This window comes from Danio rerio, chromosome 4 (assembly GCF_052040795.2).
Source record: "Danio rerio strain M-AB ecotype USA chromosome 4, GRCz13ab, whole genome shotgun sequence".
Taxonomy (NCBI): Eukaryota; Metazoa; Chordata; class Actinopteri; order Cypriniformes; family Danionidae; genus Danio; species Danio rerio.
In genome coordinates this window covers 9932501-9945487 of record NC_141024.2, presented here as the reverse complement: position 1 = coordinate 9945487, position 12987 = coordinate 9932501, and the positions used below count along the sequence as shown (strand labels likewise).

Below are 12987 nucleotides of genomic sequence, written 5' to 3'. Positions count from 1 at the left end.
TATTACTGTTCTCTGAGAGCGTATCCTTTGAAATATGAGTTAGTTTGGTTTTTATCGACGTATAAGTTCATTAAATATGACGGCGGAGGACTGAAGGGTCAATACACAGATATGAATTGGATGAGAAACCTGCGCCGGAATGAGAAAGGTTGAGGAGGAATGAAATCATAACTGCATCACACTTCATTTGCCGCCAATACACTCATACAAAATAAACAATAGAACCATTATCTAGAGTTTCACTCTCACATCCACCGACAGGATATGAATGTTTTAATATTGATTTCTGCTTTCCAGTCCATGAGGAACATTAATTAACTTCATAATCAGCGACATCCTGACATGCAATAAGAGTGTGTGGCGAAATAAACGAAGCGCTCAAATAAAAATGTGCTGATAACATTCATTCTCGCTGTCTCGACTGTCTCTCTGTCTGCCTGTGTGTTTTTGCATGAGATAATTAGCCTAGTAAACATTCCTGAGGAGACAGATTGAAAAGTCATTAGGGTGAATCGCTGGCACTGAGCCTCTCGTGGCTGATTGGACAACGACTGCCAAGCCAATGATGAAGGTGGAGCCAAAGATGGTCATGTGTCAATTGCAGTAATAGGAGAAGCTTCGAGTTTCTGAAGTCTATTTGTGCTTGTGATTTAGAAATGTAAACACTGACTAGATATCAGGTTTATATCACCCCAGATGACCTCAAGCAGATTCAAGTCAAGTCAAATATGCATCAGAGCATAGTATTTCGATAATATTACATTATGCGGTTAGACTTTACAATAAGGTTCCATTAATATTAATTAATGCATTTAATAACATGAACAATACATTTATTACAGTTTTAGGTCAATATTATTAACCTTAATTAATGACTAGAATGTCATTCATTGTTAGTTTTTTGTTAAATCACTAAGATGCTATTAAATACATCAATAATTAATGAAGCCGCAGGCAGCTACCTCTCTGCAACTCTCACATGGCACCCACTGAAGCTAAGCAGGGCTGTGCCCAGTCAGTACCTGGATGGGAGACCATATGGGGAAGCTAGGTTGCTGCCGAATGTGTTGTTAGTGAGACCAGCAGGGGGCGCTTAACCTGTGGTCTGTGTGTCTCCTAGTGCTCCAGTTTAGTGAAGGGGACTCTATGCTGCTCAGTGAGCTACGTCTTTTGGATGAGATATTGAAAAACTGAGGTCCTTACTCTCTGTGATCGCTAAAAATTCCTGCATGTTGTCCCAACACAAGTCGATTAAGTAAGGGTGACGCAGTGGGTAGCACAAATGCCTCACAGCAATAAGGTCGCTTGTTCGAGCCTCGGCTAGGCACCCACGCAAACACAGGGAGAACATGGAAACTCCACACAGAAATGCTTCCTGGCAGAGCCTGGACTCGAACCAGCAACCTTCTTGCGGTGAGGCAACAGTGCTAATCACTGAACCACCCTGCCGCCCTCTAATTGAAACAATAAAGAAGACATTTTGCTTGCATCTAAGAATCCTTCTACATATATCAAACCACTTTTGTAAATTGAATTAGATGCAGACACCCCAACGGGACATCCCTGCTTTGCTATACTTATAAACAGCACTACGAAAATCCATATGCCCTTTTCACAATTCAAACAGGAATTGAAAGTGCACCAAACACAGACTGAAAGGAGCAAATACCAGACAACAAGAGCCTCCAAGCTTATGTTTTTCTGGGAAATATTAGAGGGCTAAAGCTGGGTCATGAGAGTGATGCTAGCCATGGCATTATCCTTTGTGCCAGTCGCCATCTGTTGTCATGGCAGCACAAACGGGGGTCATCCGAGGGCCGTCCCAAAATGTCACTGGGCCAAAAACTGCATTCAGTGGCCCTCTAAAGAGTCACACCTTTCCGTCAGCTATGCTCCTTCACCCCCTCAGACTTTACTTCCTTTCTTTCCTCTCACCTTGGATTATTTTGCGGTTTCTCAGATCCTTCATATCAGTTTTCCCTCCCTGAGGTGAGAAGAATATAGTTGTGTAACTCAAGCTTTTTGTTTGCAACAGAGAGAGAGGATGCATGCTGTATTGTTCATAAAAATGATATACAGTTAAAGTCAGAATTATTTGCCACCCTGAATTATTTTTTTCAGCAATTTCTGTTTAACGGAAAGAAGATTTTTTTTAAACACGTTTCTAATCATAATATTTCTAATAACTCAACTTTATTAACTGATTTAATTTATCTTTGCCATGATGACAGTAAATAATTTTTACTAGATTTTTTAAGACATTTCTATACAGCTTAAAGGGACATTTAAAGGCTTAATTGGGTTAAATAGGCAGGTTAGGGTAATTAGGCAAGTTATTGTATAATGATAATTTTATGTAGACAATCGGAAAAAAGTTGGATAATAATTTTGTCCTTAAAATGGTGTTTAAAAAATTAAAAACTGCTTTTATTCTAGCCGAAATAAAACAAATAAGACTTTCTCCAGAAGAAAAAATATTATCAGACATACTGTAAAAATGCCCTTGCTCAAACATCATTTGGGAAATATTTAAAAAAAAAAAAAAAAAAAAGAAAATCAAAAGGGGGCTAATAATTCTGACTTCAACTATAACTAATCCTGAACCACAGAATCAGTCATGATGGTATATACAATCTTAAAGCTGAATAAACAAACTTTACATTGATGTATGATTTGTTAGGATTTGACAATAAATGTTAATATTTGTCAGGAAAAAAATTAAATATTGAAATTGAATCACCTTTGAAGTTGTCAAATTAAGTTCTTAGCAATGCATATTACTAATCATAATGTAAGTTTTGACATATTAACTGTAGGAGATTTACTAAAGGTCTTCATGGAGCAGGATCCTAATATTCTAATAATTTTTGGAATTAAAGTAAGTTGATAATTTTGACTCATATAATGGGCTCTAATTTGATGATTCATGTGCAAAGTGCAAAGTGCATCAAGTCCAGGTTGAAAAAGTTGGCATTTCTATGTGGAGTTTGCATGTTCTCCCTGTAGTGGCATGGGTTTTCTATAGGTGCTCCGGTTTCCTCAACAGTCCAAAGACATGCTCTATGGGTGAATAAAGTAAAATAAATTGGCCGTAGTGTACGAACGTGTATGAGTGTACTGGGTTGTGGCTGTAAAGGCATCTGCTGAGTAAAACATATAAAGGAATAGTTGGCAGTTCATTCTGCGGTGGCGACCCCTGATAAATCGAAGGAAAATTAATGTACTAAAGAGGAAAAAAGTCATCAATATACTTTGAGGATGAATAAATTAAAGGGATAGTTCACCCAAAAATAAAAACGTTCTCACTATTTACTCATCCTCAAGTGCTTCCAAACCTGTTGAACACAAAAGAAGATACTTTGAAGAATGCTAGAAAACTGTAACCATTGACTTTAAAACTAATACTATGAAAGTCATCTGCTTCTGGATTACAACTTTTTCAAACTATCCTCTTTTGTGTTCTACAGAAGAAAGAAACAGGTCTGGATGGTGAGTAAATGAAGACACTTTCCCTTTAAGAGCAAATGTACATTGGGGAATCTGTTGAATTATTATTAATTTACTATTACTCACAATGCACCTCAAACATGTCTTGTGTTATAATGTATATATAACATATTTCAAAACGTATACAGTATTTCCAGGTTTATATTAAATGTTAATTCCCATATCTTCAACATCAGCTCCACTCCACAGTCTGCAGTGGTTGAAAGTTTGGACCGCAGGATCCGTTCGCTTGTGCAACATTTATAGGATTTGAAATCTGAGATTGCTGGAATGAGAAAACCATGTTTTTTTTACAGTCTGAAACATTTGCACAGACATCCTGGACTCCATCAGTAAAAGAAGCAGGCCGTTTACTGACACTGGTCCATCAGCTCGTCTCAGACACACACTATGAATTATTCAGTCTGAAGTTATGAGCTGCTGTTGAGGGACTGAAATATTCTCTCTCTTTCATTTTCCCGCTCGCTTTATGTGGAGTCGAATCAAGAATCAAGAAAACGCACTGCCTTTTCCCCTACTAACTGGAGAAACGAAAACATTTCAAAAAGATCCCTCAAAGACATCGCCAGCACAGCGGCAGACAACAAAAAAAAGCATTCTGGGGGTCGAACAAAAACACAATGGTATTTTCTCACAGTTTTATAAAAACCAGCTTGTGAATGTTTAATCTGTAGCTGGAGCTCTCAAGGTTTCACTAAACCCTGCATGCTTGATGCTTTTTCAATTATTTTCTATCAGTGCACGTTTTATTCTGAAGGGTCAGTCGCATTTGTAGTTTCAAAGACTTTCTGCATGGAGATGAAAAAAGACGATTTCACATGTTTAAACTGATCATGTAAAGTCATAAATAAAAAGCCTGCATGGTCTGTGTTTTAAAAGGTTGATGAGTAAAAGATAAGCCCTTCTAAGAAATGATAATTCCTTTAAAATATTTCCCAATTGCTGTTTGACAGAGAGAACATTTTAAATATAGTAGTTTTAATACAGCAGGGAAAATAAGTATTGAACTCGTCATGTTTTTTTTTTTCTGGGAATCATATTTCTAAAGGAGCTGTAGACATGGAATTAATCCAGATTTTGGCAAAAACCCAAAATAAAACAAAACAAAAAACAATGGAATGACACAAGGAGAAAGTACTGAACTACTGAAATGTATTTAATACTTTATATAAAAGGCTTTTTTAGTGACGGCAGCTTAAAGACGCCTCACATATAGAGAATGAAGTCGCATGAATTACTCAGGAGTGAGTTTGTCACAGGCTTCATCACATTGTAAAAATCTTGATGGTTCTGTGGGTCTCGTCTATCAAATCTGCTCTTTATATTGTATTTTTTATTGGATTCAAGTCAGGTGATTGGCTTGGCCATTCTACAGCTTGATTTTCTTTCTCTGAAAGTGTTTGAGAGTTTCCTTGGCTGCGTTTTGAATCACTGTCTTGCTGAAATGTCCACCCTGGATTTATCTTCATCACCCTGCTAATGTAGATGTTGGACTGAAGGAGCTAATATTCATTTACACTGAGGAAGAGAAGAGGACTGCTAAAGAACTACAGAGTGATTTCAGCTGCTGTCTGGGCATTCACTGCCTTTCTACACCTCTCTTTCTTCATGTGTTCAATACTTTTTACCAGTGTCATTTCATTTTACCATGCATAACTTTATTTTTAAACTAATTAGATTTGTTTCCTTTGCATATATTGATTTCTTTGGTTGTTATCATCATCTGGTGAAAATTTCAAGTCAACATCACCTTTAAGAAATGTTTTCTAAGAAAAATGGTGGCATTTTTAATACCTACTTTCCCCACTTTAACTTGTTTCTTTTGTCTTTGCCATGATGACAGCACATAGCATTTTACTGGTTACTTTGGATGATACTAGTAGCTTATAGTGCAATTTAAAGCATTAAAAAAGATTGAACTGGTTATTTAGGTTAACTAGCCAAGTTGGGTTAATTAGGCATATCATTTGACAACAGTGCTTTGGTCTTTAGCCAATCAAAACAAATAAACATCCTAAAAACAGGAGTGTAATAACCACTAGTTAGTAGTGAGGATTGCTTTTAAACTATAATGAGTATTACCAAATTGTTAGGTTAATGCCAACTTTTCTTGAAAGGCACTGCGGGATTCTGGGAATTTTTATTTAAATGGCCAAAAGATCATCTTTATGTCTCTCTTTACTAGATGTAAAATAAGTGTCTGATGTCTCTAGAGTGTATATGTGAAGCACAAAATTCCCACAAATCATTTTAAGTATTGAAATTGCCCCTTTTAGGCTTTGATCCAAATTGTGGCATTTTGGTCACTTTTGCTTTAAAGGGGACCTATTATGCTCCTTTTAACAAGATCTAAAACAAGTCTCTGATTTTCCTAGAGTGCATATGTGAAGTTTCAGCTCAAAATACCCCACAAATAATGTTTTATAACTCTTTGGAACTTTCTCAGTACTGGGTTGCAGCCTGAAAGACATCCGCTGTGTAAAACATATGTTGAATAAGTTGGCGGTTCACTCCGCTGTGGCGATCCCTAATTAAAAAAGGGACTAAGCAGAAAATAAAGTGAATGATAGAATGAACTCTTTGAAACTGACCCTTTTTGGTGACTGTCGCTTTAAAATCAAATGAGATTGTGCTCTTTTCAGTAGTGAGCGGAGCTACAAGTGCATGTGTGTCAGCATAGTGGCAGATTCAAAAACATGACTAACGTCCTATGCTAATGAGGGAGAGATCTTTACTAATGGGCGGGGCTTTTCCTCTCTGATGACATGTACAACGGGAGAATGCCAATCAAAATGTCTCTGCAGACTGTTTCTATGAAGTGTGACTGTAAAAAACAAAAGTAACAATTCATTATCATTATAAGTTGGTTATATTCACAGACTGTTGAAACACGACTGTATTTAAACCCCCTGTAAAAGTGATTTAAGCATAATAGATCCCCTTCAAATTCAAATGAGATTGTGCTCTTTTCAAAAGAGGGCCGAGCTACAAATGTGCCAGCATAGTTGCAGATCCAAAGCAGTGATAAAGTTATTTCTGTGAAAAACTGAAATATTTAAATGAAATGTCTCAGAAGAAAGCAGTTTATTAAGACTACAGTGTACATTTGTGCATCGTAAAACTTCACATTAATCATTTTCATAGTCGCTGACATTATTTTTGGCAGTTGTGCCGTAAAAACTCTGATGGTGGATGGCTGCTTCTCACTTAGGGCTGTTTCTGCTAATGAGGGTGAGATCATCACTAATGGGCGGGGCTTTCTCTCTCTGATGACATGTACTAATGTCAATCAACGTGTTTCAGCAGACCCTTTTTATGAAGTGCGATTATAAAAATATTTAAAAAAGTATATTCACACACTTTGGCCACACAAATGTGACATAACATAAACATAAAAGTGATCTTTGCATAATATGTCCCCTTTAAGTAAGTAAGTAAGTAGTGTGCATTTATATGGCGTATTCAGTGTATGGCTATACACCCAAATCGCTTCACAACCATGAGGGGGTTCTCCACCACCAGTGTGCAGCATCCACTTGGATGATGCGACGGCAGCCACAGGACAACAGTGCGAGTGCGCTCATCACATACCAGCTATTGATGGAATGATAGAGCCAATTTGGTGGATGGGGATGATTGGGAGGCCATGATGGTAAGGGCCAATGAAGGGAATTTGGCCAGGACACCAAGGTTACACCACTAGTCCTTATGAGAAGTGCCATGGGATTTTTAACAACAACAGAGAGTCAGGACTTCTCATCAGTATAGCATCCCCATCACTGTACTGGGGCATTAGGACACACACAGACCGCAGATTAAGCGCCCCCTACTGGCCTAACTAACACTACTTCCAACAGCAACCTAGTTTCCCCATGTGGTCTCCCATCCAGGTTCTGACCAGGCTCAGCCCTGCTTAGCTTCAGCAAGTAACCTGTCTTGGGCTGCAGGGTGATAAGGCTGTGGCATAACTTACATGATTTAACTCAACCCGAGCTAATAAATATTTATAAACAGTGCGCAATACTTTGAGCACAGTTCTGAAATCCCATTCATATGCCATTTAAAAATAATATATAAAGAACTGTTACAGCCAATCAGAGCAGAAACTGAACAGCCTGCTAAATATAAAAGAATCTCACATCTCTCTTCATGTGTAACCGATGCGCAACATCTGCCTTAGGTGGCTGTTTGAACTGATTTACACCACTGCTGCTATTTTTCACAGGTTGCAATGGCGTCGAGTCGAGAAGAATTGCACTGGGAGTGGAAGAAACCGACAGCACAGAAAAGCATGAGACAGAGCGAGTCTTTTATGTCTCCTGAAACTGGGGAAACGTGTGTGTTTTTCATAAATGACGACAGAGCGAGTCTGTGGAGATGAACTCTCAGAGGTTGTCTTGTCACGTGGAAATGTGTGCGTTCAATCGCTCACCTGTAGGCATGTAACACAGTTCAGGCTCAATGCCAGCATGACAAGAGCCAAAGTCAGCGAGGCAATATTGCGTCCGTCCCACAGAGACTCCACTAAAGGAATGCTGCCCACCTGCCGATCAGAAGTCACGCAGTCAAGCAAACGCTCACTCAGATGAAGCGACAGCAGGGTTTTTTTGTGGTTGTCGTTTACCTGCCAGTCGTAGCAAAGCATTATGGGAGCCAGCAGGAGCCAGGCGTTGAAAGCGAGCAGATAGCAGTATGTGAGGAACCTAAAAAAGACAGAAATGTTTACTAAAAGATACAAATTTTCAGGCTTTCCCACAATACTCGAGTGTTTCTCTATCACCAAAGATTTCACAGATATTTTCAATTAGGTTTAGTTCAGGAGTCATGGGTGGCCATTTCATTATTACAGTGTGTTTTAGCAGACCCAAAACTGCTTTATCTTTCTGCTCAATGTCCTGCATCAAAATTGCTGGCTGATTATGTGACGAACACAGGGAAGGAAGCGAAGGTTGCAGAAGAAACTTGTTATAAACGTTGGCATTTACTGCACAGTACGTAACACACATGAAACTGCTTTACTAGTAAAAGTGAAACATCAGTTCTCCCTCTGTAGTTCATGTATGGGAGGAAATGTCAAGGTTTTCCTGCTTTTGTGTGCATTTCAGACTGCAGGCTGATTCTGAATCCCGTTGCAGCCTTTATAGTCTCCAGTGCATGAAAACACATTGTCTTTTTTTGTGTGTTAAATCTTTTAAGATGAAGATATGTGAGGGATGGCATTGAGACAGACCTGGTGAGCAGATATGGAGAGAAAGATGCAGGATTGTCTTGCTCGGAGAACAGCGGCATGGATCCACCCATCAGCCATAAGCGGACAGACATGATGACTGTAACCTGAAGAAAAGAGCAGTAAATATACTTGTGAAACTCACAGCCAGTCAGCACAGGGAGTCAGTGGGGCTTTGAGCACATGTGATAGAAATGCTAATGATTTAAATGAAAACTAAGTGACTTTTCATCATACAAACAAACAAAAAAAAAAAATGTACGTATGAAACACATGTGGAATGAAAACCTGTAAAACGTGATTTTGTAGCACAAAAATTTCCTTTTTATTTTCCCATGAACATTTTAGACTAGATTAGAAAATAAAAATAAGATCTACCTTAAAAAAAATCTGCAAATATAACAAAAAAAAGAAGAAAATCAAGTTATAAAAAAAATTTAAATAAAAATCTCCATAAATTTATAACACATAAATTCTATACACCATATACTGAAAAACACCTCTACTGTATTTTTAACGGTAGATTTCTGGCAACCACAGCTGCCAGTTTTTTATCGTAAATTTAACCGTTTTTGTGACCGTAAACTGAAAAACATTCTGCCGTATTTTTAACGGTTAATTTCTGGCAACCACAGCTGCCAGTTTTTTACCGTAAATTTTTAACTGTAAATTTTTTAATTTTTAACATTTTAAATTTTAAAATGTAAGGAAAACGATTGCAAAAAGTACTGTAAATTCATAACCCAACTTTTGTAGCATAATTTATGTTCAACCCAGACAATATATCATATCAAACTACAGCATGTGTCAATAAAAACACAATCCCCCTTAATTTATTAGGGATAATTTCTATTTTAATACACTGTTAACAAACCGACATGTTTACAGTGTAGTTCAACAGCTAAAATTATTAAGGAGAGTGACATAAAACCTTAGAAAGCACTGTTTAATATAACACATTTGCTATACGTTCTTAAAAACAAGTCTATTCTGCCAGCTTTAAGTAGTTTTCTAGCATACAGCTGAGCTTTAAAGTAACTGTAGTGAGCAAGCAATTTTTTTACAGTATTTCTATAATATTTTGTTTTCTGCAGAAAGTCTTATTTGTTTTATTTCGACTAGAATAAAAGCAGTTTTACATTTTTTTAACCATTTTGAGTTCAATATTATTAACCCTCTTAAGCTATTTTTTTGGATTGCCTACAGAACAAACCATTGTATACAATGACGTGGCTAATTAAACTAACTTGCCTAATTAACCTAGTTAAATCATTAAACTGCATTATAAGCTGAATAATAGTATGTTGAAAAATATCCAGTAAAATATTATCCACTGTCATGATGGCAAAGATAAAATAAATCGATTATTAGAAATGACCTTGACACTGTTCTGTTTAGAAATGTGTTGAAAAATATACAGGCGGGCTAATAATTCAGGAGGGCTAAAAATACCGACTTCAACTGTATATTAAGCTCGAACAAAGGTGTTACAATACTTACATGTAACGAGACGACACAAGCACGTTTGACGAACGGAGAGGAAATTCTGCCGAGCTCCTTCAGCCTGGAGCGGGACAGGTGCCTGCAAACGAAAAAACATAACCAGATGTGACAACAACTCCATAACTCAATCAGCCGCTGAACTCATTTTCATTCATTAGCGGCTTAATCAAACCATCAGCGAATTACTTTACGGGGTTTATTAATCTGTTTACTGCTGCTTTCCATTAATTACCTCTCCGTCTTAGAAAACAGCGGAAGAAAGTGACACACACACACACACACACACACACACACACACACACACACACACACACACACACACACACACACACACACACACACACACACACACACACACACACACTCACTCACTCACACACACACACACACACACACACACACACACACACACACACACACACACACACACACACACACACACACACACACACACACACACACACACACACACACACACACACACACACACACAAATGCTTTCACAGTGCTTTAAAACGCTGCTCTAAACTGGAACAGCATCATCCTTCTATGAGAGCGCAGGGATGTACAGTGAATTTTAATACGGCGTGACATGACACCATGACAGCTGTGACTGGGAATGTGGGCTGAGATGAATGAAAGAAAGGACGAGGCGAGAGAAGGAGGTGGGGGAGGAATGGAGCTCAGGCTGTACGTCGCACTTCTGCTGATTGATTCAGTAAAGAGCTCAGCTTAATGACTATGTGTGTGTGTGTGTGTGTGTGTGTGTGTGTGTGTGTGTATCAGTGCTTTTCAGAGCGTATTGTACTCTAGGGATCTGTTACTGCGCTCGAAGACAGCACTGTAGTTAAAAAAAAAAAACCTGCAAGCCTCGCGCCTCCATCCTTGCCCTTCATTGACATTTCCATTTTCTGCTGCTTTGGGCTTGTTACAGGAAAAGGAGAAGTTATAGAAAGTAGGCATGAGGTTTATATGAAACAAAGATTGCTTAATAAAATAAAAAATATTCTATTAAGGTTTATTAAGCCACATTTGTTGTGCTTATGTGATCTATTAATCAGCGTTTGTTATTCGGACGAAACAAAAAGTCATTGTAATGTATCAAATTTCTCTGATGGCATCTTAAGGGGTGTAACAGTTCAAAGAAATTGGGCTCATTTCCTATTTTTTGTATCTTAGGGTGCTTTCACACCTGCCTAATTTAGTTCGATTGAATCGCACTGGAGTTCGTTTTCCCCTCTTGGTACGGTTCGTTTGGGCAGGTGAGAATGCAGCTATCGTACTCGAGTGCGCACCAAAAGCGGACCAAATAAGCGTACCGAGACCTGCTTGAAGAGGTGGTCTCGGTACACTTTCAAACGAACCCTGGAGCGGTTCGTTTGTGGTGAGAATATGATCTTAATTTAGGATTAAACCAGACATTATACTATAAACACTGTTTAATTGAACAAATTTGCTCATCCGTGCTTGAAATCAAGCCTATTCTGAAAGCTTTTAGTATTGTCTGCCGTGCAGGTATGAAAAGACGTTCCTTTTCTGATGACATCATCAAAGCTACTAACTTTCAGCCAATGGGAAGTAAGCAATGTTACAAAAAGGAAGGAATCTGACCCAAAATGCAAAGTGGCACGCCAATTAAATAAGATGAAGTCATGCCTGACATTTTTTCCCTCATTAAAATCACTTGGAAATATCACAGTAAATGCAAATGCTGCTTCGTTTTCAAATGCCTCCCGGTTCTAGATTTCTGCCACCACGCATAATTAGACCCACGACCATAAATATACAAATAAGACCTTAATATCTGCTGTGCAATTAAATGCATTATAGCTGCTAAGTCGAAGACAATTACAGCTCGTCTACTCTTAATAGCGAAATGCAGATAAGAAATCATGCTAATGGAAAGGGAAGCGTTTACTTGACGTTAAGCATTTGTTACAGATACTCTTAGAAATACTGCACGGGCATAGAGAAACAGAAACAAAACAAGTGTCAGCTTAAGCATTTAATAATAAACTGCAAATACACACATACACACACACCAAAATCCCTTTCTCTGCCTCTGAAATGACTTTTCTTTACTGATGACATCACAAAGGCCATCAAGTATCAACAATGGGGATGTTCCCAGTCCTACTTATCGATAAATTAAACCCTTTCTCCGCATAGTAAATCAACTTTCACTTTTGACGCCATCATCAAGACATTTCACATTTCAGCCAATGGATGAATCTGAACCAAAACGCTAATTGGAGTGCCAATTAAAGGAAACGCAGGTATGCCTGACATTTTTTCCCTCATTAAACGCCTTGTAAATATCACAGCAAATGCAAATGCGGTTTTATTTTAAAAATAGCCTCCTAAAATGATTTTATATTCCTGCCACCGTGCATAATTATACCCACCCCCCCCCCCCACCATCACCACACACGTATATTTACAAACAAGATTTCCCCATCTGCTGTGGCATTATATGCATTATAGCATCTAAGACAAGTATGCCACGTCTACTCCTAATAAGCAATCCTGTTAATGGAAATGGAAGCGTTTACTTAATGTTAAGTGTATGTTGATGATTCCCTTACGAATATTGCACTGGGGTAGGGTTACGGGAGAAAAACAACTGTCAGGTTAAGCATTTAATAATAACAAAGCCTGCAAACATCCACTGAGAGACAGCGTGTCTGCAGGCATTACGACGACTATCAGTCATCTTCACACACTCGCACAATTCACATTGTGAGTGTGTG

At 38.2% G+C, this 12987-nt stretch overlaps 1 protein-coding gene across 2 annotated transcripts in view; it reads right to left on the bottom strand.

The window, feature by feature from the left end:
- tmtc1 (transmembrane O-mannosyltransferase targeting cadherins 1) overlaps nt 1–12987 on the bottom strand; it is a 68916-nt gene that overhangs the window by 24059 nt on the left and 31870 nt on the right. For both annotated transcript variants that reach the window (XR_015942372.1, XM_087247998.2), the window contains exons 5-8: nt 10235–10316; nt 8738–8841; nt 8132–8210; nt 7940–8050 (exon numbers count right to left, since the gene is read on the bottom strand). Coding sequence is in view for 1 of the 2 variants with exons in the window: in XM_087247998.2 (XP_087104124.2) it covers nt 7940–8050; nt 8132–8210; nt 8738–8841; nt 10235–10316 (376 nt within the window). In the remaining variant the exon portion in view is untranslated. The remainder of the gene's footprint in view (nt 1–7939; nt 8051–8131; nt 8211–8737; nt 8842–10234; nt 10317–12987) is intronic.